At 37.5% G+C, this 26,753-nt stretch overlaps 2 protein-coding genes across 2 annotated transcripts in view; one reads left to right on the top strand and one right to left on the bottom strand.

Moving 5' to 3' along the window:
* Positions 1-26,753, top strand: part of chrac1 (chromatin accessibility complex subunit 1) — a 443,634-nt gene that overhangs the window by 5,523 nt on the left and 411,358 nt on the right. The window lies entirely within an intron of this gene.
* Positions 752-26,669, bottom strand: ago2 (argonaute RISC catalytic component 2). The gene is made up of 20 exons (XM_073858286.1): positions 26,438-26,669; positions 23,722-23,763; positions 20,882-21,056; positions 20,670-20,790; positions 20,356-20,537; positions 20,098-20,234; positions 19,880-20,014; positions 19,709-19,796; positions 19,431-19,578; positions 19,235-19,354; positions 18,766-18,888; positions 15,728-15,861; positions 15,451-15,630; positions 15,211-15,375; positions 14,851-14,941; positions 11,474-11,668; positions 11,242-11,376; positions 11,039-11,140; positions 10,762-10,961; positions 752-8,445 (listed from the first exon to the last, which is right to left on the bottom strand). Exons 1-20 carry the CDS (start codon positions 26,460-26,462, stop codon positions 8,337-8,339), a joined length of 2,607 nt encoding a protein of 868 aa, XP_073714387.1. The 5' UTR covers positions 26,463-26,669; the 3' UTR covers positions 752-8,336.

Below are 26,753 nucleotides of genomic sequence, written 5' to 3'. Positions count from 1 at the left end.
GGGATAATACATTGCACAGCCACTAGTTGTTTATTGTGAATTGTACAGATGTTAAGTTTGAGGAAAAACTAACTCTGGCCTTTAGGTGACATTTTCTAAGAGGGAGGGAATCCACAAAATCTGTGTTTACTTACAGATGGCTATTTAGTGGTCTACAAATGCCTGGAGGGATTTGAAGTCCAACATGATCTTAGCCAAAAGGAATGAGAAAAAGTTGGCAAAAACAGCACGAATAACCAGACGTTTGCATAGACCAGCATGTTCAAGAACATCACTGAAAGTAAACAGTTAAAATCTAGCACAGTGGGGGTTTTTGTCAGCCAACCCCCCTGACCTAAATTATTTAGTTGAAGTATGCTACGCCTTGAGTTTTTAATAGGCCATTTCAATAATTTAATAGTACATTTGCATGTTCATCTTCAAAAAACATTTGTTTTCCTCAAGTAGTATTTTTATTATTATTACCCGTAATTGGACCCTTATCCATTTCAAAGTATTTTTATATTGTAGTGTTGTGCATGGTCACATGGAACATTTTATTAAACAAATAAAATACAGATTTTTTGTTAGTAAGTTTTTTTATTTTAAAAGTATTTATTTACATTTGATCATTTAATTAATGTATTGTTTTGAACTCACAAACCCCCCGCAATTTCACCAACCCCAGTCTGGGAAATCCTGTTCTAGCATGTTAAAATAATACTAAAATATATAATAATAATAATAATTTAAAAAAAACAGGATACAACAGTCAGAAGAAATTAAATTTTATTAAATGATGCAATACACAGTCAAGCGAAAGTGAACTATATTAAAATGATACGTTTTCACATTATGTCCTAGCAGGGTTTACAGCATATTTTGTAATATGTAAAAAAAACTTAAAGCTCACACTGTACATTAACAAGAAACAACGACAAGGAGCTTAGCAGTGAATGTAAAAACACATGAATGAGACGTAAAAGACTTCACCATGACAGGAATGACAGCAAATTTAATTTGGCATGTTATGAAGGAGCAAACACAAGGTTAAAAGAAAGAAAAATTGCTGATGTGAAAGAGAGGTTTGAGACCACAACTGCAAGAAAACCTTCAAATAGAAACTTTGGTCGTCTGGCTCTTATAAAGCAAACATGGAGATGGTTTTCAAAAATATAAAGTAAATCAAACTACACAAACTAAACTGAAGTGTCCTGGAATTTTAACTGTTTATAATTCACAAAACAATGTTTTAACTATGGCATGAGAAAGAAATGCATTGAAGATGATTGTCAGTTTACGGAGTACTATTTAGAAAGAAACTAAAGACACATCTGTCTGCTCCAGGACACTCTTACATAGGAGGTAGTTTTAATGGCAAAAACGTATGGCCTGTTGTGTAGTGACTTGCATGTTCTGGTTAACAGTGCATACCTTTAAGGCCAGATATTCTCCATAATGTTGTTTCCATAAATGCAGTTCTAAGGCTACATTAAGACACAGGTGAGGGAAATAAGGGAAGAGGCATTAACAGATACAGCCCTTACATGGCAATACCTGAGTCAACTGTAACTTTTGACTGCAAGACATCACTACATATCCAATAGCTGTGATCAACTGGGCAATGCTAAAGCTAGACACTTGATAAAAATCTAAAAAAAAAAAAGTTTACTATAATGTCAAATACATCATCTGTGCATTACTGATACCCTTTTTAGCCAACAATCGAATGTGGTAAAAAAAACAACTACTTTTTAAAAGGTTGTGGCAATTTGCAAATCATTTTGAAGGTTCTTGCACAACATGTGTGGCCATCAAACCCCCCTACACTGTAAAAATTCTTTACTTAAATTTTTAAGTTTAAACAACTTGAATTAGTAAGGCATTTCAACTACACTGTAAAACCTAAAAGTCAACTCAACTCAAACCATTTAAGTAAACCGGTTGCATTAGTTTTAAAACACATACATTTGAGCACTGTGAACTTAAACACATTAAGTCATATGCAGTTATGCACTTATATTCAAGTTCACACTACTTAAACATAAGTGCATCATTGCAAATGACTCAAGTTCAGAGTACTCAAATTTATGTGCTTTAAAACTTAAATGGCCTAATGCAACCGGTTTACCCAAATGGCCCGAGTTAAGCCAACTGTCAGGTTTCACAGTGTATTTTGACTATATAGATTTAGATATTGTTGCTATAAATTATAAAAATAAAGTTGTAATAACGTAAGCCTATTAAACTTTAGTTTTCTATTTATACCAACTCCGTAGTAGTCAAGTAAGTTGAAATGACCTGTTAATTCAAGTTGTTTAAACTTAAAAATTGCAACAAGGAATTATTTTTACAGTGCATAGGGAAAAACTGTCATATAAATGAGGTTCACAAAAAAAAACAATAAATGAACTTTATGCAGCATTTATCAGGCTTTTGAGGTACTTCACAACTATACACTTTATTTTCGGAAAAGCCAACAAGTCACGGTTCCTTAGAATTCCTATTGTAGCAGAAAATACCTCGTCTTAAATTCTCTTTGTCTGTTTGCCCAATTACAAAGGGCATCCTTTAAACTGCTTAGAAAGTGCAAAATACAAATACTGATCAATCTATGCAGCATTCACTCAAGGTTGCATGATAAATGTACAAATTATTTGATGTGAAGCTGAGTGTCAAATTAAAAGCACAGTCCATCAATCAGGAGTGGGATAAATAAAAAAAAAATAAAAAAAATAAAACGAAAAAGGCACACATACAACAAAAACAAGCCGGACGTTTTATAAGATTACCAATGAAAACCAAAATCTAGATTTTATTTCACACAACCTCTTTTGTACCATATTAATTTCATCAAATTATCTCAAGAAACTCAAATGCCAGTGTATCACAATGGATTGTATCCAAAATCAGAGTTTGAGAGACATTAAAACAAAACTGAATTCCCTTCATAAAATGTAGCAAGGTAAAAACACACTGATTGCCATGAATAGCACTCCAAAATCTTAAATGAAAATGTTTAAATACAAATAGCTTATCTGAGACCCCACCCTGTGGAACGTTCATAAACCAAATCAGGATCTATCGAGTGACCAACATCTCCAAACTCTTTATTGCAATACTGGATTTAAATCAAGTAGAAGAATCAAGTATAAACTGTAACATTCTGAAAACATTCAAACTCAATGATAGATTGCCATTTGACACAGGTTGAAGAGCTGCTTCATAAGAAAATGTGGACTACACATATTAAAACACAAAACAGTGGTCAGAGGACATTTCTTATCCAGTATGTTATCCGTAATATGGCACAATGCTTAGTGATAAACATATGAATGACATTGTCACATCCCAAATCAAAAGACTCTCTATCCAGACCAAAGGCCCCAATCTCATGAAACTACACCAACCTCTATGTTTTCTTTTGGCAATATCACAGCCTGAATCTATCTGCCCAAACTTAAGCTTTTGTGAAAACTTGATTCAATCCAATTCAGAGCTATTGCTCTCCATAGATCCAACCGGAGGATTTGAGCTCCACTCCACAAGTGGAAACAATAGCAAACAACAGTCTGATGCATGAATACAGCTATTTAAGACACAACCTATATCTAAAAGCTGATGAGTATTTAAATATCACTACATTTTAAAAAGGGAAACTTTCCATATTTTGGTCCCCTGCGATTTTGTTAAATGCTGAAACATCCCTCATGTTGATCCACCACAAATGTTTGTAAAAAAAAAAAAAAAGAAATAAAACACTTAATACACAGCATACGCTTGTGTTGTTTGGTCACAATTATTGATCTTTGCCATGAGCACATATACATATATGTATAAGGGATATTTATTGTTAGCACCTGACACCATTCTGAGGTAGTTGGTTTAAAAAGCCAGGTTATGAAGATTCTCTCATTTTGTCTAATAAATCAGTCTCAAAATCCTATTATTTCCATCTTACATGCATGTTCATATTTTAATAAATAACGTATTAGCCTGTAAAATGACAACTAACAGTACTGTGCTCTTTTTAACAATACTTTTACACCTCGCAACTGGTTTGGTCATGTTAGACTTTTCACTTGGAAATATGGAAAAAAGCCAAAAGTGTTTTGATACACTTGTATGCTGTCATGCCCAAATAAATCTGTAATTATTTGTGAGCCACTGTCATGATCACTGGACCATCACCCAATGTTTACTGGTAATACAATTGGTCTTGGGTGAAACTATAACTGGGAATTCTGGCAAACATAAAAGCAGCACATGGCAAAAACACGAAAACAAGCTTTGCCTTATGTACACTTTTTACAGTACTGCACCACAAATAGCGCTCAATTTAGTTCATCAAACGCAACAGCATCATTGAATCATTAGGCTTGATGCTGCTTTCGATTTGCAAAGTGGAGCAAATAAACGCGAATGATGATGTGAATACTCAGACCAGTATGTAAGCATATGACGTACATTCGAACTGTTTGTTTTAGTATCCGTGTGGTGTAAGCAGGTCAGAAGGTAATAATCTTTCAAAAATAAGAAATGAAAAAGCAAAAAGTACAGTAACAAAACTATCACTGATGTAGAGAGGCTTACATTTCTGCCGCGGACTGCCATAGTGCAAAGTTCTAATGGAAATAAATGAGCAATCTATTAATTTAAGTTGAAAAATATATTTTGATGATCATGGGGTAAATAAAACCCTCTAGGTGAAATTGGCCATTTGCTAGCATTAACAATTAAAAAAAATGTATTTACCCAAACAAAGGGGGTGTGCCAAGTTAGAAAGTAAAAGCATGTAAAACTATTAATCAAACCATGTGTGTGAAGTGAAGAGGCATGTGGACACGCTAACCCCACATCGAGGTAAAGATACTAAACCAAGCAATATACAAATACGCTTCACTCAAGCAGCAAAATACCATACTGTAAAAAAAAGATGGAGAACATAGACAGGTATAATTATAAGCGTCTATGGAAATCTAGGGCATTGATTTTAAATCAGTTAACACTGTATGTGCCTCTAAGGAGTTAAAATTAAGATGCTGCGTGATAGATTGATGCAAGGGTCTGTATGAAATCAGCACCATATTCTGTCCTAAACCCTCAGCCCATTCTCAATGCATGCAGAGATATTACATTTCAATTGTTTTAATTGAAAAATCCCCCTGAACATTACAGTGAGTCTTAAGGGGGGACTGACAAGTGTGCTTAAAACCACTTCAATTTGGTATGTGGCATAGATTTTACACATGATCTGATGATTTCTAAACTATTTCAAAAGTAACAGAATACATAAGAGCGACTGCTATGAATGGAAAAGAAATTTTGCATAGTGTAAGACCTTCTTATCTCTGCAGTCTAGTCTAAAATTGATGGGGATCTGACCATCAGCATGCAAATTGGTAACATCTCTTTTGATAGTGCAAAAACATCCCATATTTCATAGTTGAGAAATTGCATATGTTGTAGACCTTCGACTAAGGTGCGGGTTTCAAAGTAAAAAAAAAAAAAAATCAGTAACGTTTTGAAAATGTCAAAGCAGTTCATGAAGTTTTCTACTACTAAAAGGGAGTCCGATGCTTCCAAAGAATATGCGTGTATATATGTAATCAACTTTATGTGATTGCTGCCGCTAAGTGATAAAAACAACTCTAAAGTGAAAAAAAGCTATAAGACACACATCTAAATAAAGTACATGAATATACTAACAATTTAAAAGTCAGAAAAATAATACAACTGGGATTTAGACTATACATTTGCATTGTATTTGTAGTAAACGGTGCACATTTAAAACATCAAGCCACTAATTCATCGAAAGCAAATGATATTCTTTTGGATCCATGAAAAACTTGCAGCACTCAATGTTAGCTTTAAACGCGTAGCTTAAACGCTTTCCAATAAAACGGTACACAGTATGGCCTCTAAAGTAACGACGATGAAAAATAAAAATGCCATTTTAGAGCACTTAACAAGAAACATTCCGAGAAACAAAAATAAGACTTTTCCATTTGTGTAATTATGAGGAAATGACCAGTGCGGTAAAGTTACCATAATGCAAGTAACAGGTAACAAGAGGTAGGACATCTAGTCATTTCCACACAACTACACTCAGAAATCGTACTCGTGTTCCACATGAAGGTTTTTACCAGATCTAAGGGGTCTGTGTCCATTGCTCTTCAAAGTGCATCTACTTTCACGAGTTGCGAGACCAGCACCAGATAACAGCAACAACTTAAGTAGTTAATTATGCAAACAAACAAACTAAAATGCCCATTATAAATAGTTTAGTACTGACTGAAAACGATAGGTCAAATGTCCTCAGATCCAAAATGAAACGCATCCATGAACCTCTCCGATCACTCTATGATTTTTGTTTTAAAAGGTGAAGATTTAAAAATAAAAAGGCTGTTTCAAGAATAAACTCTAGCACCTACAATTATGTCCTATTGTGCTTCAGTTACGGCAGGACAGTAACTACAAGTACGTGTAATCTTGTTTGGCTAACAGGAATAATTGAGAACCATATAAAGAACATCCAATTGTTGGTATTAAAAATAGAGTATTTCGTATGCTAATACTGCTACAGTGGGTACAGGGTTTGCACTATATACACTACTAAAAGTACCCAGCATGTAAATGACTACATTATAAATGTTCATAATTCATATACACAAACAAACCACTAAAATCTCTCGGATAAGAATGCATAGTTAGAAAAAGATGGTTAAAAAGTCCCAAAATTTCAAGTTAAAACGAAGCGTTATATGGGAAAGTGATTTACAGCTAATGACTAACAACACTCGATAGATAATCACTACACGTCATGATATGCTTTAGAGGGCACAAACCTGTTTACGCTAAAACGGTACACAAAAACATATACAATATATTGCGCTTCAACTCCAACTACGTTTGGATACATTTTGACTAAACCTAAATTAATCAACGAAAGCTAACAACCACGTGCCTGTTGGCCCAACTTGTGACTTTACAGAACTCCCAAAAACGTCTTATATATAAAAAAAAAAACACATTTATTATCATCATCATCATCATCATACGTCCAAGTTATAGGCCATCTGAGTAAAAAACTAAGGTGCATTTGAAATTTGTATGGAATCTTAACTTCGTCGTGTCTCTCTGAACAATGCGACTGACATCTGTATTATCCTTAAACCTTCACTTTCTCTCTCTCTCTCTCTTTGTCCTTAAGGTCTGTGTTGTTGAATGGAGTGTGGTGACTTTATTGGCATAGTACAGTCAAATTTCACCACTGGAAACAAACAAAACAGCACATAACTGGCCTCATTTTTTTCGCGTAGGGAATTATTCTGGACTTTTGAAATTAAAACGCGTACAAAGTAAAATAAGATACATTTTTCTTACTTGATGTAAAAAAAAGAGAAAGTTTATATAACCACCCACCCACACCTTTGAATTGTTACAATCACGGCGGACGTGAGAAGAATGGCAGTAAAAATTGACGTACATACAAGATAATCTCATCATATAAATGCTCTAAAGTTAATAGTATTTTGCAGGACAATACTTGTATGAACACATATCCATTTTAAAAGAGCCATTTCCACACTGAGAATACTGGCTCGGGTATATAGCGGAGAGCCAGAAAACTGATTGTCACAACAATTCCTACATTCTCACATCCGAATTTGATTCTGGGCTTCTTTAAAAATGTTAAGCATATATTGATAGTGATAATGTTCGATCGATTGTGTCGTTGAAGGACAAGTACAGTAGGTTGACTGAGCTTAGATTGAACATAAATGACACCAAGATATAAATTCATATTAGCACACATAAATGAAACAAAACAGGATAAGTACTTTTGTCCTGAAGTCCTCTTCTGGTCAGTGCACTTGCTTTGCTGATAAATAATTTAGGTGTGGAAACTGCATCGCCCACGACCCCTAAACCTGATCTGCGTTGTCCTTAACTAACCCTGACCCATTGGTTTGACGGGTTTGTAAAAACTACTGTTCAAAAGTCTCCATAACCAGCCTTGGCAATTAAAAACTGAATCCCCATGCAAATGTCTCTTTCAGTGTAAAAATAGTCTGAATTTTTGGATTGACTATGTAAACATGTTAACCTAATTTGACATGCACATGTATTGAGATACACAATCATGCCCACCAAACCAAATAAAAGAAAATAAAAGAAATGACTAAATTCACATCTTACAGCTCTAACAATTCATGACATGATATTAAAAGTCATTTTAGCATTTGGAAACCTAACCTCATATCTTTCTATTTGTACACACAAATACAAACACACACACACACACACACAGACCGTGCTGTTTTTGAGGATTTGGAGCTTGTGTCTTGCGGTGTTCAAGCGAAGTACATGGTGCGAAGTGTGTCTTGGTGTATCTGGACAGCTTTGGCCAATGCCTGTTGATCTCTGCCGTTACTCTGACCTGATGTATGGCTGCCCTCCGCACTGCCAGGAACACAAATACGCACACAAACATCCAATCAGAACTAGTTATGCGTAAACAGTTCTGCCACAATAAAAGTTTAGATTTAAAGATGCAGTTAAATCTGTATTTAAGGAAAACATCCTGAGATTTAGAACTTAGAAATCTAGCTGGCTAATACTAGTCCTATTTGCTGTTATTAAGCAATTCACAAAATCGGCAGTTTTCCTGTTTATTCAGCGCAAATCATTTTCATCATAAACCTCAAAGGATACTGTATTGGGTCACCACTCCAATGTATGCGTGTATGTAATAGTTTTGTGCCGATAGACAATACTATTTTCTCTTGTGTTGTTTTGTCCACCAATCCAGTGGCATTTCATAAATTAAGAAATTTTGCCTCGACACTACACTCAAAAAAAAGGTAACATGGCTGCTGTTGGCCCAAGAAATGCTTATACGTTTAAATTAAATATAAACTTATGTTTGTACATTAAAAATAATACAACTATTCTGAAAAATTTTGAAAAAGAAATTGTCAAATTTGCACAGCTTCTTCAGGTAAAATAAATGAAAGGTAGTTATGTTCTGACTGTTGTACCACAAGTCGATCAGCAGGTGGCGCATATAACTGCACATGCGCAAATGGAAAGCACATTTACGGAAGCCGGGAGAGGTCATTAGTATAGTATATAGTTTTAGTTTTGCTTGCTTGTTTTTTGTGATCATCACTTAATTTTCTCATGATCTTGAGATAACAAAAGTTGTTTTCTCGTTATCCTGACATGATAATGCAAATGTCAATGTAATTTCTTGTCCATATTTTGGTTTATTTTGAAGTGGAGTGCTGATGCATACGAGTTGGGGTCTTCGCCATTACCACACGTGTAGCTAACTGCCGATAGACTTAATAAAGTTGGATGTTTGTGAATTTTGATGTTCGAAGTAATAATGTACACATTTTTTTCTTCAATAGCATTTAACAGTTTATTTGAATAAATATCAAAATCTAAAAAGTGTGCATTATAGCTGACAACCACATGAACACTGTACAGTTAGTTTTGTGACTGTTTGTTAACTTTAAGTCATTCCATTTAAATGTGGTTTAAAGTAGAAACGTATATATTATGGAGTTACAAGTTGTTTATGTCTTTGTTTAGTCGATAATAACGTTTTTTTAAGGAAAACATTTCAAGGTTTTTCTCTTTTTATTACAATCGTTTGGCTAGAAAAAAAAAACGTATGCCTCGCTTGGGATCGTTTAGAGCCCTTTGAAGCTGGAATGAAACTGTAAACTGTTGAGGTCCAATAAAGTCTATTATACTGAGAAAAATCTTGGAATGTTTTCTTCAAAAACAAAAAAAAATTATTCTCGACTGAGCATATCGTTAGCCTCATAGCCTAATTGCCCAAGTCATTTTTTTGGCCAATTTGTGATATTTGCCTACTTTTACTGTCCTTCCACTGCATCATCCTGCCTTTCTGCCTATGTCCTTAACCAATCACAACACTTTTTAGAATCCAAAAACACTACCTGCCTTACCATAACAATGTGATTTCTAATTTTAAATATTGTGTTTTTTCGTGTTTTCCAAAAACATTGAAATATGACTTAGGCAATTATGCTATGAGGCTAACGATATAAAGACATCAACATTTTGTTAATCAAACCAAAACTAAAAACATCGTGCAAACGCGATTTGTTCAAAGGAAATAACTTTGTGATGTGACTTCATGAATTATTTCACAGTTCACATCTAACTGGGCAGTAAATCAAGCATGGTTTGCATAGGACTTCATTAGCAGAGCAATTTTTAAAATGAAAGTGTTATTTCCAAGTATCATGTGTTTTTCTTTTGAATTATGTACATCAGTGGTTCTCAAACTGGGGGTCGGGGCCCCCAGGGGGGCCGCGAGATGGTGCCAGGGGGGCCCCAGTTTTATGACATTTTATGAAATAAATTAATTTATCATAAATTCTGTGTAATTAAACCTAACAAAAATAAGGCTACTAACAAACAAGTACTACTTTGTATAATTTAATATGGTTTGTTTAATTAAAATGTTGCGTTTTAAAACACATTTGTCATAACTTTTCTTTGGGGGGGCCACGAAGGAAAGCTCCGTACACATGGGGGGCCGCACGTTGAAAAAGTTTGAGAACCACTGATGTACATTACTCTTATGAAATTAACAATATATTATGTTACTTAAATGCAAATTAACCTAGTTACGTGGAACCTGTTGACAAAAAAAGGCAACCACTAGTATGTAATCTGCTGCTTCTTTCAAAATTAACTGAAAACCACTATTCAAGCTTGACTACATTACTACATTACCTGTCATGTTCCTTGTCAACCAAGTGGTAGCGTGCACGAAACGCCACCAGGTGGGCATAATAAGCTGGTGCAGGAATAGAGACCGAGCGGGTGCAGCGAACATAGGTGTGGCACAGCTGGTAGGTGAGAACTTGCAGCTCATCAGAGGTGAAATGGTTGTCATCCCATAGCACGTGATAGTGGGAGGGCCTGCTGGTTCCCTGTGGGGATTCAATGACCATGAAAAACCAAATCATAAACTCTCACACAAATGTAATGAAAATACTTCAATTCGTACCTGAATTCCGGCGTGACTGCAAAGGTAAAAGTCAAACTCAGATGGATGAGTAATTTTGGTGTCGACTGTGGTGCCAGCAGGGATATTGCCACTTTTTCCAACCTTGAATACAAAATTTGAAAAGCAAATATTAGGAGACATTAAATAATAAAAGGCAAGCCAAACAACGTAAGAGAATGTTTAGTCCTCATTAAATGACCAACCCGCTCATTCCTGTCCATGCAGAAGAGCCTGGTGTGATGTCTCTTCTGGACTACCACAAAGGTGATTCCTGGTTGATAATCTTTCTCCAGCTTGATGCAGGCCTCACGGATTGCCAAGAGCTCGTGTTGCAGAACCTACATGGATAACACAGGTAGGGAGGGATTAAAGGAACATTACATGTGTTGCTAAATGTGGATGTCAAGTGGCAAAATAAATAGGCCTGTAGCTTACCTGGTTGAACTGCCCCTCAGAGATGCCATCTCTATAGTAGATAATGCGTGTGGGTTTAAAGCGTGTGGATTTGTAGAACTGGATGAGCAGCTCTCTCACCATGGCAGCCAGATCCTGAATGATGTCCTGACGGTGCTGCTGTACTCGCACGGTGGCACAGTATCGGCTTGGGTGGGCGTCCATACTGCCGACCACCTAAATGTAAGAGGACATTAATATGGGAGGGTTTAGTGGTATTTCATGCATTCTGACTTAAAGCAGTTGAGCATGTGACAGAATAATTCTGGGCCGAACTCGCTCTTCCTCTTTCTTACAAGTTTCAGAAAGGTGGGGTGCATGATTTTTGAAAAACAATTTGGAAAAGGTAGTCGCCGAGTACCAAAACACACTTGTAGCCAATCAGCAATAATGGGCGTGTCTACTAACAGACATCATTGCTTGGGGTTGCGTATGTGTGGGGCAGGTCTATCAAAAGAAGGTCCAGATTCTATTGGGGTAGGGGCTTGTATGTTTAGGTGATTTCAAATGTCAACATTGGCGTTAAGAGATCATGCACCCCTCCTTTAACGGTTACATATCTTATGGCGCTTTCCCATTGCATAGTACCCCATGGTTTAGTTTAGTTTGGGTCGGGTCGGCTCACCTCACCTCACTTTGGCGTGGTTAGCTTTTCCATCGAGTTTAGTATCACTTCGCAGTGGGAGGGATACTAGGCGTGTCGTTATATTTGCGCTGCCTACAGCTGTGACATCATACAAGTGAGAGGAGAGCGTTGTTGTATATTCCCATACGTTTATTTATTTCTCAGTCCGCCACAATATTAAAATTGGCCACCACAAATAGATGTTTGCACATCGCGTTTATCCCTACCTCTGTATCACGACAGTTTCTGTTCAAACACCGCGGCGTCAGCCGACGGCGCTCCGCTGTGCCTCACTGAAGTCGCATTTAAGCATATAATGCTGACGTGCTCGTCGCGAATGTTCCGCCACAAACTGCAAGTCTGGAAAAAACTGTTATGGTGTCCCTGATTCTCAACATGTGGATGTTTTTCATCGCTAAAAGGGAGTTTGGGAACTTATAGCAGAGCATAGATGATAACATGTTTGCTCGAGACAGCGCAAGCTAGCACTAAAGGTAAAGCTAACATTATAGCGATGACGCTGTTAGTGACGTTTCTTTCAGACCAATCAGTGATCTACTGTGTTTTCGCGTCACGTTTGGTATCAGCTCGGGTCGCTTGGAACCCCAACTGAGGTGGTACGAAAAAAGTATCGGGTACCACGTGCTGCACCTAATGGAAAAGCTCCCAAAAGTAAGCTGACCCGACCCACACTAAACCAAACCGTGGGGTACTATGCAATGGAAAAGCGCCATTAGAGGCTGTTTACACTTGGCATTCACATGCGTTTTCATCGATCGGATCACAAGTGGACGACGTTAATGCCAGGTGTAAACGGTGTTCAAAACGTTTTGAGCTCGTCCACTTTCAACCACATCCTGAGGCAGTCGAAACCACTTTCGATCGGATTGCTTTTGTAGTTGCGGAACGCACATGTGGTTGAATGTGTTCTAACAGCCACACGCGACCGCCTCCTCTGTGCCCATTTATCTAATCTGAGGTACTAAACGGGTGATTCTCACGAAACCATTGAAACACCACGGCACTAATGATTTTAGCTTTAAAATGTGTAATATAGTAACATTAAAAAGCATCAGAATTAACACAATACTGTGTTCTACCTTGCACAATGTGTGATTTCAACATAAGAATTTATAATTGGAAATTTTATCTCATTTTCTGCTGAAATTCTCATTACCGCAATGTGTCCTGCTGTGTTTGAACATGCGTTATGTTGTAATTTAATCAAATTAACACAAAAATATTAAGAAAAAATAAATAAATGGATGTTTTGCTAGACTACTTTAGATGACAGAAAATTTACTGAATATTCATGTATAATAATAATGAAGAAAAATTAGGAAAATGATGTGTCCATGCCTGATGTTCTCATCCTCCGCAACACTTTTTGAGAACAGTTTAAGCACACATACAGAATTTTAATAAAGTTTGATTTTGAGTGACCAATCACATGGACCAGTTACTTTACAGTTAATTTGAAATATTGTCTTGTCAGAATGCTTACACAACATTTTGATTATCATTACCGCAACAGATGCTTATTAAATGTTAATTTAATTAATAGAAGCATAATACTTTGATTTTAAATGCATGTGCAGAATCTCCAAATAATGTTCTTTCAGGTTTGTCATGTCATTTTGAAAATATGTCAGTGTTGATGTTTTCTGACTGTTGCGGTAATGAGATTTTATAGGACAAATTTTTTAAATTATGTTACAAAAAGTGTTAAATGATAAGTGAAAGTTTTTAAATTAATGTTCCCATTTACTCCAGACTTTGTTTTTCAATGTCTGGTGGGAAAAAAATTAAATTTAAGCAATTTTTACATTTTCATGCTTGACATTTTTAAAACCAAGTTTTCGTGAGAATCACCCAAACACAAGTTTTACGTCTTTTCTGACTTCTGGCGTGAACAGACGGTGAACAGTGAAAGTTGCGCGATCCTATTTCATCAATTGCGCTGAAAATTCAGAGAAAGCTCTAACATATAAACGTAAAAACACTGTGCAGCATGTTTACTTGCTAAACAAGCAGTGGACTCTGACATAATATTAGTTCGCGTCCATATAAACTCATCATTACACCCGCTCGCGTTTGAATGACAGCAGAGAGACTCGCCCACCATCTCGACAGACCACCCCGTCACAATATTCAGGACAGAAGCGTTCGTAAAGTGGACAAAAGAGACTGATTTAAATACCAGGTGTAAATGTGATGTGTCTCTCTCTCGTCCACTTGTTTTCATCGATCAGATCACATCTTAATACCAAGTGTAAACAGCCCCATAGACCCCTTATTCATTTTATGGGCACTTCCCCCAAGAGTTCAGCCTTTTCTGAAAAAATGGAAATGGCTGTTCTGTCTTTTATAAATCTGACAACACGAAAGACTTTAGACATATGATGATGAAAAACAACAACTCTATGTACCCAATATTAACATGTGATTGGAAGAAAATGTGTGTGTTATGTAATCTTTAACATAATGTGTGTCTATAGATAGATATTTGTATCCCCTTGACCTAGAACAGGGAGACCCAAACACAGTCCTGGAGGGCCGGTGTACTCCTGAACTAGAATGAAAGCCACACCTATTGCATCCGTGCTACTTGGGTTAGATGAACAGATATTAAGACCATATTTTATAAACCAGAAATCAGTGGCAACCCCCGGACAGCCAGCCCTGGGCCAGCTTAAAAAAATAAATCGAAAAACAGGAAATTTGCATGACTTACAGCAGCAATAGAAGGTTTCTTGCCATCTCCAGCTGGGGGGTGAGTCACATCTGCACCCAGAAAGATGACTGGTTGCTGAAATACCAAGGGTCTAACAACCAAACACAGTGATATAAAACAGTGAAGAAACATTTAGCAATTGGTTTACTTCTTTTCTTTTCAACTCAAACCACTTGCATTCCAAACACTGACTAATCACTAGAAAAAAATACACAATTGTTAATAGTGTTTCACAAGAATACACTTTTGTGGACTGAGGTTGCAACCAACTTTCCATTTTCTTTGTGCTTGTCATACAAGTTTGGAAAAACATGAGGGGGGTTAACCATTGTGGATACTGTAAGTCAAAGCAGTCCTCACCTGGTCTGGGGAAGAAGAATGTTGTTCACTCCACCCAGTTTTACATTAATCTTGAGACAAAGGTTGGAAAGGGTCTGAGGTGTGGTCTTCTGGACATTCTTTACCTGGACACACTGTGTGGCCATGCCAAGAACAGTGTCTCCAACACGCTTCACCTCAGCATAAGAAGAAATTGAGTTACAATCTTAAAAAAAACTATTATTGCAAGACTGACATAATAGAGGGGTTATTTTACCATAAACTGGTGTTTTTCCAGGCAGAATGACCACCACCAACTGTAAGCCCTGGTATGTGTATTTGAGGTGCTTGAACATAGGTTCAACACTGTCTGCTCCCTGGGCATATTTGCAAAAGCACGGCTGGCCCTGAATAGGCATACCAGCATCACGAGAGATCTTACGAAGCTGGTCTGTAAATGCCCTATAGAAAACAAGATTAGACCGTATTTCGTTAACAATGTGCAATTTCTTTCAAACGTAAAAAAACAGGCCTCATACAACCACAAAAGTGGACTTACTTTAGGAGGAGTTCTGTACACTGCCTCTGTGGAGCAAAACAGGCAATGGCCCACACTTTGATCTCAATTCCTGTGTGGAACTGCTTGTTCCTCATGTCCCACACACCCTGGACCGGAGTTGCTATTGCTTTGTTCTGAAATATATTTTTTGAATTAAATTATTGCAATGAATAATGGCTGTCATGATAAATAATTAGTGAAAAGTTTAAATCAGCCTTATGTCAACAAATGGACATTTCATCCGTAAACAGTGCACATTAATTTATTTGGCATAAAAGATGCATCTGAAGTAGTCGTCAAGTAGTCTAGTAATAATGAGAACCAGGGCCTGAAATTAACACCCGACCAGGCGACAAATGCGGGTGGATTTTGCAATTGGCGGGTAACACTGTCAATCTACCGGCCATATTGGCGGGTAGCCAATGCCAATCAGTGATGCGCGGGTCAATGTATAAACAACCCGCACCCGACCGACTTTTAACTAACACGCCCGCAATTGTTTAAAATAGTTAATTTGTATCTTAATTTAAAACGACCCGACCGACCCAAATATCATTACAAATATTTTTGGATGACTCGTATTTTGGATCAATCCGCGCGTCACTGATGCGAATTGAGTGATTCATTAACTCTTACGCCGCCATTGACGAGATCTCGTCAATCAAGAGAAAACGCTTCCCTGCCAATGACGAGTTTTCCATAATCCCACTTTTATCCACCAGGTGGTGCCCTTCCGCAGCTTTTTAAACCCGGGAGTAGTGCCCTATGGCAAGTGGCTGCGTGTCCGTGTCTATTTTAAAGATCGCTCTGAATGGGATCTCTATGAAAAGTCTGTCACAAAAATGGGATTATCTCTGCTTTTTGCTCAAAATCTGGTGTTTTTGCAGAAACCTACACATATTCAAAAGCTGATTACAAAAGAACTACTGAAGGTTTTTGTTTGAAAGCAGAGGGTCTGTTCTTTCATTTGGTATATTGTATGTTTATATATTTAAAGAGGAACATTTTCTGGAAGGCATTAAACTTTTGTGAAAATCATGAAAAACGCTGGCGCTGGCTGGCAACTTTTTTAAAAAACGCTGGCGGTGAGTTAAGAGGATGCGACTGCTGTTTCGCAACGTTCCTGCCATTGGAAAGAAGATGAGGCACTTGTCTGACTACGTTTGGATGTGAGTAAGTATTAAACTGTTGGTGAGATGGGATGAGAATGCAATGCTGACAGTACAATCGCAGTCGCACATATGTGTAGTGCTGTGATGGATCAGAACTCTTGATGTGTAAACTTTAGAGAGAGTTGCGCTACTGTGTCTTATACTGTTGTATATTTACATACATTTTGTGAATAGAGTAATGAAAAACAACGTATGTGGGGCGTTTATGTGCGCAGTTTGGAATTTCCCCACCGTCTGTGTGCGCGCGCGGGGGTTTAAGGGCGCTCAATAGGGCACATCGGAGAGACGCGTTCCTAAAAGCAAGCGTACAAATTTTTCTGTTCTTGACAGGGCACAAATAACCAAAAATGATCTTCACAGTATTCTTTTTCTAATGAAAACATTTTTATATGTCTTAAGTGTATATAGAGAGTCAAAAACAGTCTGTGCTTATTTGGTCTTAAAGAGACAGTAACCTCAATTAACATACTTAAGTCTGTGTCATTAATGTTAATCAAACAACCTAAGACAAAGAGAAAAATCACTTTTGTAGCTCTAAAAACAGGGTCCAAACTTAACTTTTTGGCTCACCTGCCACGGGGACTGGTAGATGAAAAAATCCACCAGCCAAGCATATTTTTTACCGGCCAGAATAATAAACAGCCTTTTTTTGTCACATGTACATTAATTTCATTTGCTGTATTCATGGCATTGCTCGCAAAATTTCAAAATCCCTGGTAGCCCTTCGGGCAGGCACTCTTCAGTTTTTGGTAGCCCAAAATGAATGCAAGTAGCCTGAATAAAAAATACATTACTTTTAATGTAGAATATTAAAACAAAACATCTATCAAAACACAAACAACACATATCAATTTTCAGTACATATCAATCATCAGTTCAAATTTTTCTTCTAACCAAAGTGAAATATCTATACATCAGATTCTGAATCTGAAATATTAAATGAAGTCACAGATAAGAAAATGCCACTTGAGTTTGTGGGCATAGCACAGGCTTATTCAATTACTGTCGCTTTAAGAGCGATTGTGCAACAGAGTCAATCTCTTCACTGCCCGTACAATCTATATCACTTTAAAGCTTGCTGCGAGAGATTTAATTTTCTTACGTGAGGATAGTAATGACTGAGAGGACGAAGGAGGATTTGCCCAACAAATCCATGACAAATCATGACGGATTGCTTCCTGTACTGCGTCTTTTCACGCGATCGCGAAAGTGAAAGTAAAACTTGAGCGCGCGCTCTAACGTAATTTAAATACCCTGAATTTCATACACAATTATTACACATCCAAATCTGTGAAAGAATGCATAAGCATTTAAATATATTGTTTCCTCCCTATAAGTCAAGATAGCCCGACGGGCAGGGCGGGGATGCATTGATAGCTGCAGACCGCAAGTAACCTGCAGTACTAGCTAGAAACAGACCGTCTCTAGTGCGAGACTTGGAGCATAGAGACATTCTGTGGCTAGCTAACCTCATCCCCAGATTAGCTACTTGCAAACACATTATACTGCATTACTATTTTGGTATAAAAAAATCACCCACCAGTGTGGTCGGGATAGCCTTTTGAATTTAGTCGCCAAACGGAAAATCTACCCGCATTTGGGGCATGGCGGGTGTTAATTTCGGACCCTGTCTAAAAAAAATTATATTTAACTCATACAATGAAGACAGTGTTATCATTCACTATTTCAGGCAAAAAAAAAAAAAAACTGGCTGGTAAAAAGTCACTGTGGCAGGTGGATTTCTAAATAACAAAAAAGTTAACTTCAGGCCGTGATGAGAACCATAGCACTTCAATTATAATCCATAAGACAACTGAGCAATTTGATGACTTAGCAGTATAAATGTTGAACAGGACAGGTTCCTACCCTTCCTCCATAGAGAATTGAAGGTGCCTGAAGGACCCGACCATTGACCTCGGTCATCTCGTCTCTCACCATGACGCCAAACTCACGTACATAAGGATCCGTGTTGAAGTTGGCACTTCTCATCTGTCACAAGCAAGCCAAAACTCTCATGAAAAACCCTCTAAGTGCACCTTACATATTTTCTTGTAAATTTGCATTTTTATTAGACTCAATGAATTCTGCCAACAAACCAGTATTTCTAAATAGCCTGAGGCTGAGATGAGAATTTGAATATATTTCAAGAGCATTCGGTTAACTTCATTATCTAATTTTTGGCAAAGGTGGTGTTTAGCGGATTTTGCAGCGCTCCTTAACTTTGACATGGGGGAGAGATGTGACCAATCAACAAACATATATTAATACCACCGGTAAAAAGAGCCTCACAAGACTAATTTTCCCTCACTGTAAAAGATCACATAGATGTGCTCACCAGTTTGCTTATCTCATCCTGACGGTCAGGTGCAGACCTTGCTGTGGCACGGATCATAGTGGAGGTCTGATTGTCTGTCAGTTTCTTGATGCATCTTTGCCCGGCTACTATGTTACAGACCTGCAGAGAAAAAGACGACAAAATTTAGTTAAAGAAATCAGAAACACTCTCAGGAATGAAAAAGGTCTTGACCAACCTCCAGTGGAAGGTAGGTGTGCTTCTGCTCCTGACCAACTTGTAAACATGGGAGATGTGGGTATCGCAGCACCAGTTTGTATTTATCTTTGAAGTACTGTGCGACAGTGCATTCAATGGTCTGACCGTTCTCCTGTTGTAGGGGAAACCTAGAGCCAAACAGAATACATTAAAGCATTATTTTATCGTAAATGATGTCGTAAAACTCTCTCGCACACCTCAAGGGTGACCCACCGCCTAACTTGATTCCAAAATGCTACTTGAAAAAAAAAACCTTACGTCTGATGGCTGGCTGGTCTCCTGGTCACATTACACACCCTGTATTTCCTCTTCATCTGTCCACAGTGAGTGATCTCCACCTTTAGGCCTGATAGATAAAAAAAGAGAGTTCAGATAACCAATGAACTCCAACCAATGGACATGACACTAATCACTGTATCGAATAATCACCCTTGATCTCCTTGGTAAACTTCACTCTCTGGGAGTCTGTTAAGGGCTTCTGTTGCTCTTCGATGCTTTTAAAATCCAATACCTCACACATGAACTCAATCACAGGTTGAGCTTTGTAGAACGCAGTGGCAGACACTACAAAACACATTTTAAAAATCATAAGTAATCTAAGCCAAGTTTAACAAGCATTAATCCAGCAAATGCTGATGTACGCTTACCATCAATGTTAAGCATCATTTTCCAAAGGGATGGCCGAACGGACTGATGGAAGCCGAACCAAACTTCTCGTCCTCCGCCCAGAGGGTTAGAGCATCCCTCGGAGGGAGTGAAAAATGAACGGCCAACTGGGGTGTACCTGCAGTCAAATTTAGGACACTTACACAAAGAGATAGGGTTGTAGTGTGCAGAAGAATGATGTGTAAGGTCCCAGAATATGAAATACAGGGTTAGCATGAAATACAAGGTTAGCCACTAACCTCATAGAGGGCAAATGTCTCATGACAACATCCAGAGCCTGAATGGTCTCAAAGGGGATATTTGGGAGCCGTCCGGAGAGTGCTTCATGTAGAGCTTGCAGATTCACACAGGACACCCATTTGATAGCTACTTTAAAGCTTCTGTCTTTTCCCTCCCCTGGAATAGTGACTTCCAGCTCGACCTACATGAGCAGATGATCAAAATTTTGTGACGTATTAAAAGATATAGAAAGACTTCTATGTGGCAATGTAACTTTTTTAATGCACTTTCAAACTGCTTTGAGAAACATAACCTAAACTTTATTAGTGCATACTTTGTCTCTTCCAATGGGTAAAGGCATGGCAGTGTAGAGATTCTTCCTCCCGTCATACACAGGTTTTCGATCGCCAAAGATCTGCGTTTTAAAGTGCTGGACCATGTGCTCAACAATTTCGCTAAAGAATAATATAAAAAAACAAGTCTGTGAGTAGAAATGGTGTTCAGTCAGCTAAGGCTGAAATTTAATTTGCAAACAAAATGTTTTACCGGTTAACTCTCCGTGGGCATTTCTCAGGCTTGATGTCTATGTCATAATGGAACACCTCCAATTTGGGTATTTCCATTTCAAAAAAGTTGGCCTGAAGCTTGATTGTCCTACCCATTGTGCCAAAGTCTGGCCTTTGAGGCGGTTTGAAGACATACTCTGGTGCTGGAGGAGGATCTGCAGGGAAGATACATAAACAAAATGTGATGCATGTGTATAACTTTCTGTACATTTTAAAAAGAATAAGGGGTGGTTTCACAGACAGGGCCTATGCCTAGTCCCAGACTAACTTAAATGTTAGTGTCGTCTTGACCAAAAACAAATTGCTCTATCATATCTTAAAATATATCAGTGTGTGTGTGTTGTGTCTGAAGATGCACACCAGTATGTTTATTTAAATTATGCTTTTAAAAATGACTTAAATATCCTAATTTAACTAAGGCCTAGTACTGGCTCGAGCTAATCCCTGTCCGGGAAACCGCCCTCAAAATAATGAAATGCTCTGCACAAAATTATAACACTAAACTCATTTCAATGCACTTTAAAAACAACACAATTTATATACCAAATGTCAATGCAAAAACATTTTCCACATTAATTAGAATAATTTACATAAACAATTAGTTGTACAATAAACACACAGAAAAAAGTAAAAGAGACACCGTTTACATTTTGGCTTAAGGCTGAAGTATTTTTCACACGTACGTGAGGGTCCGACTACAGTGCATGTGACCCAATTTTTGTCATCATAAAGCCCAGAGTATAGTACATGTTTTTGTACGTGCACGGTCGAATGCACAGCCTTGCAAAGTATTTTTTTACTTGCACATGTACATAGACTTTCGACGCATGTGCATTGTGACAAAATGGAATTTTGAAAGCCAGCGTACATTGTACACATAAGTTACAAATGCACGGCAGGGCTCAACATAAAGGACTGCCCAATGGCCCAGCATTTACTGCCATTGACATTTACTTGTGTAAAAGACAACGAAAGAACCAACGCAATGTTTGGCACAGAGAAGTCGGGAGCCTTTTTTGCTGGAACAAGCAACCTTAAAAAACAACAAACAAAACTGCGACGCTCATTAAAAAAAAAGCTGACAGCACATAGCATGCATGGTAGGGAGGTCCTTATTTTTCAACTTTTAAAAGTTCATGCTCTCACCCCACCAATATGTTTAAATAAAAAATAGGGCCTTTTTTAATATTAATTAATATTTAGAGGTTGCTCAAGACCTTTAAAGTTTAACATATTCGCGTATTTTGTGATACTTTGTGCTAGCATGTATAATTGTTTAATAATATATACGTATGGCAGCAATGGACTTATTTGACCATGCTCCATGAAATTAAAACTCCTGTTTTAGTTGTGATATGTCTTTCAAAGCAAGAAAGCTTCAATGTGAATGAAGCACAATAGACAATATACACTGAGACAATGCCTGAAGCAATACGAAGCAAGTCCGCTATATGGTTACTCGGATCAGTAGAGACTGAAATACCTGGAACAAAGTTAACCTCCAAGAAGCAAGTTTTATAATGCGTGTTGTGCATTTTTAAATGGTACAGTTTTTGCAAAAATATGTGATTTCGGAAATATTTAAAGGCTTTGAGCAACCTCTAGATATTGTAGGAGCAATTCAAAATTTTGCACAGTGTGTATTTATTGATATCCTAACACATTAAGGGGGTGAGTGGGTGAGAGTTGAACATTTAAAAAATATAACTGACCCATTATAAGGACCACCCTAGTGCATGGTGTCTAAAAGGGTTGCTGATAACCCTTCATACGGTCCACTGAACTTAATGGCGAAAAGTACTATAAAGGAAGAGAATTTTGCACTGCATTTCCAGGTGTTTATAATTATTATTTATTCATATTGATTTGTTATCTTCCTTACAACAAAATTCCTTTGAGTTCTCCATTTCTGTGGACAGTTAATCCTGATAAACCTGGACTTATTGACTATCATGAGATTACTGTGAAATTTCAGAATAAGAGTTTACATTTATAATTGCCAACTGAAGAATATATATGTATACAATTATATTTGACTTTTAAATTATTATTTTTAAATATGTGACACTGAGATCTTTTTTTGGTGGGGTCAGTGAAAATTTTGGCAGGGCAAGTGAAACCTGAACCACTGGCCCAACCGGGCCAGTGGTTCAGGTTTCACTTGCCCTGCCAAAATTTTCACTGACCCCACCAAAAAAAGATTTGAGTCTTATTTTCAGAATAAGAGTATAAAAGACCGGGCCAGTATAAAAAAATGTTTTGCATGGAGACTTATAAGAGAATGTAGTATGAAGCCCAGGACATGCATTTGTCGCAATGCGCATGCATCAAACATCTGTGTACACGTACAAGTCATATAAACTATAATTTGGAAGGCTGTGTGTTCGACCATGCGCGTACACGTAAGAAACAGACTATACTCAGGGATTCAGTCAACAAAACATTGCTAAATCTTAGTTTGAAGATGATGCTCTTTTTCATTCAGTGGACCTCTAAGTCAGTTACCTTATAAATCAGTCCAAGTGATTCCTAAACAGTTAAATATTGAAACCTTGTGGATCAAATAAACTCATCCACCCATACTATATATAACCTACCATTCTACCTTACCCATCAACCCTTTTAATTACTTAAAACAATATTGACATCTTTGGTGTATCATCATCAAATCTTCTAAAAAGAACACTGATGTTCAAAACATGAATGTCTTTGTATGAAACCTTCCATCAAACATTTAGGCAAGTAAGTAAGTAAACATAGCTAGAATTAAATACTGTAAGGTTTTCAACAGGCCAGGTTAGGTTAGTCAGGTCCACTTACCAGAAACATCTGGGGACTGATGTCCCTGAATCGGCTCAGCAGCTATAAAAGACAATCACAGTTTAATTTTAAACAGAACTCGAAATCAATGCTCATGAGCATTGATATATGTAAAAAAAAAACAGTTAATAAAAACAATTTAGGTGATTTTGTGAAGCCTGCCAATAGGTTTTCCATGCAGGTCTATAGGTAGCAAATATTATAAGTATGACTTTACTTATTACATCAAATACGACGATGATCACAAGATCAATGATATTTTGTCAAATTCTATAAAATATGACATTGCTTATCAATGTGTAATGTACTATTGGTTACACGCTAGAGGTCGACCGATATGCTTTTTCTCTGGCCGATGCCGATTTTTTAGAAATCAGGGCAGCCGATGGCCGATATGTTTGGCCGATTTTCTATATGTACATAATAATCAAAATGTTCTCATCATTATTAGCAGATATTTTAAATGCAAAAATGTCACTATTTAAGTCAAAGTATTTAAAAATATATGACTGGTCTTTCTGAAGAGTTTTACAACCTCCTCTGCACCATGCATTTATCAGACACAGATATTACCTGACACTCTGCTGTCATCATCTTTGATCAGTTTTTTACCATGGCTTTTATTGCTTTGTAGGATAAAATCCTTATTTGGTAGACCTGATAAAATATTTATTCATCATAAAGTTAACATAGTAAATGTCTATGGTTTTTAGTTGAGACTGTTATTTAGGGCAAATCTTTCTAAACACATTTACATTCTCATTTCTGAGACGCTATAAGTGACTGATTGTGCTGACAGTGACGTCTTGTGAGTTTAGTATTGGGACAGATCTGTTGTTTCAACCGTTCATTCAAACGAATCCGTTCAAAGGAGTCAGTTCGCGAATCGGACGCACTGTGTTCTAATCCAGGCTGAGCACCGCAAAACTGTAAACAAAGTCTTACTGTAACAACACGAAAAACATTTCCTTTGTGGATATGATTTGGTCTTCTGACCTTTCGCCATCGAGTCAGTTTTGTTTTGAGTAATAAAAGCAGAGAGACAGAAAGCGTGCACGCGCGGCTCTTCTCTCTCTGTCACGCAAACAAAACTCATCATCACTCATTAATCACATAAAATGAGCCTAATCTTTGCACGGACAGTGCACCGCGAGACATAAGCCCGTCGCGCTGTTGTACTGGCTGCTTAATTCGCGCGATCCGCCATCATTTAGTAAAGCTGTTTGTGAACAAGGCATGGCTGCACACACACGAGACGGGAGCGATCTGCTTGCAGCAAGAGGCAGCGTCACGAGTTCTACAACAGTGCTTAGGTGCCCGCAGATGCGCCTGCCTATTAATCGGCCTAATTTTGCAGCAAAATCGGCCAAAATAAATCGGTCGACCTCTATTACACGCAGTGTTTTGTTTTAGAAAAATAACTGATAATGTCATTATTTAAAGTAGTGATACACCGATGTATCGGCCGCCGATATTTATCGGCCGATTTTTGATGAATTTGAAACCATCGGCATATCGGCAATAGCATGAGAAAGGCCGAGACCTATTGTTTATTAATTAACTGCATAAAGAAATCCATTATATGTAAAAATATTAGTTGTTAATTAAATAAATGCTGAATAGCAAAAACCACCTTTGAAGGTTGTCATGCTGTCTTATTATATTTGTTTTAGCTTAATTTGTGCCTCTCTTATTATGTTGGTCAGTTGAATGTTAATTAGATCCAATCCATGTTCAGTAAAAATTATTTAATGCAGAAATAAACTAGCTAAAAGACCAACTATATAGTATTGTATACAAGTGTTTAATATCGGTATCGGCCAGAAGTTGTCTGTTTAAATCGGTATCGGCCCAAAAAATCCTATCGGTGCATCCCTAATTTAAAGTGAAACTCAAAAAACTAAAAGGAGTGTGTGTATCACACGTCACATGCTGACAGATTCCCTTAACTGCCTCAGCCCATCTTATCAACCATAACACAACACAGCAAGGAAGATACTGGGGATGTGGACCCATCCCACTGGTCTTCAGTCCTTATCATAAACACCATACAACCAACTCAACCTGGCAAAGGACCTTACTCAATTTAACTGCAGGCAGCACACACATACCCAAAGTGTAGGACCATAAACTAACATATCCATTTAAACGATCAAACAAGTGCTGTATTTCATTGGTTATTCTATTCTTTTTCTCAATATTTCCTAAAAAATATCCTCTCATCAACATACAACTTTGCATTTGTTGCTTATATAACATGCAGGTTAAAAACAAACCAAAATAATACATCTATTTCACGCGGCTACATGGCGAACAATGTTCAAAGCAATAAAATGTTAAACCGTTTAAAACTGACACAAACTATTAGATAAACTACTCAAATCCCCCAAGCTGTTAGAGAGTGCTCAACATTAAAGGTTCCAAAGAATGCATTGAAATAATGTGTTAAATTGTTGTCTGATATATATCTTCAACCAGCAGTTGCTGAATTCAAAACTCAGGTAAACAAGCATAGCTTAGCAACAATTAACAATGAGCCTACAAAACGAACACTCGGCAGATGTAAAAACAACACTTTAATAATATAAACCAAAAAGTTGGTTGAACATTACTATCATACACAGCCAGGTAAGGTTTAAGAGCCAATTTTATTTTCAGCAAAAATACCAAACTTGTTCGCCTAGCATTTCATACGCTCGCTAACCATCATACTCACCACCAGCTGCTGCAATGGGATACATCGTTTTTTACTTCTTTTTCTCCACAGTTCAATCGCTCGCCGACTATTTTTGGTCTTCGATGTCACGTAACACATGCGGTAACGGGTAAGCGGTTCTACCTTAAACCAGCATCGATATAAATCAAAAGTTGCGATCACTGAGTTAATGGAGAAGAGCGAGCACTCGATTGCCCCCCATTCTAGAGTAGGCCTCTTCTTCTGCTTCTTCTTCTTCGGTTCATTGTAATGGCGGTTGGCAAACCCACTTAAAGGTGCAATTCCGCCACCTACTGGACTGGAGGGAGGAGCATGA

Source organism: Misgurnus anguillicaudatus, chromosome 20 (assembly GCF_027580225.2).
Source record: "Misgurnus anguillicaudatus chromosome 20, ASM2758022v2, whole genome shotgun sequence".
Taxonomy (NCBI): domain Eukaryota; kingdom Metazoa; phylum Chordata; class Actinopteri; order Cypriniformes; family Cobitidae; genus Misgurnus; species Misgurnus anguillicaudatus.
The sequence above is the reverse complement of the archived record's forward strand: the minus strand, read 5'-3'. Positions and strand labels throughout refer to the sequence as shown.

Excerpts from the sequence above, each read along its gene's own strand:
- ago2 (XM_073858286.1), bottom strand. The coding sequence starts at position 26,462 with ATGTATCCCATTGCAGCAGCTGGTG. Across the intron at positions 19,579-19,708 it reads AGACCAGCCAGCCATCAGAC|GTTTCCCCTACAACAGGAGA; the intron begins GTAAGGTTTTTT and ends GTTTGGCTCTAG. Across the intron at positions 15,631-15,727 it reads TGTACAGAACTCCTCCTAAA|GGCATTTACAGACCAGCTTC; the intron begins GTAAGTCCACTT and ends TGTTTTCTATAG.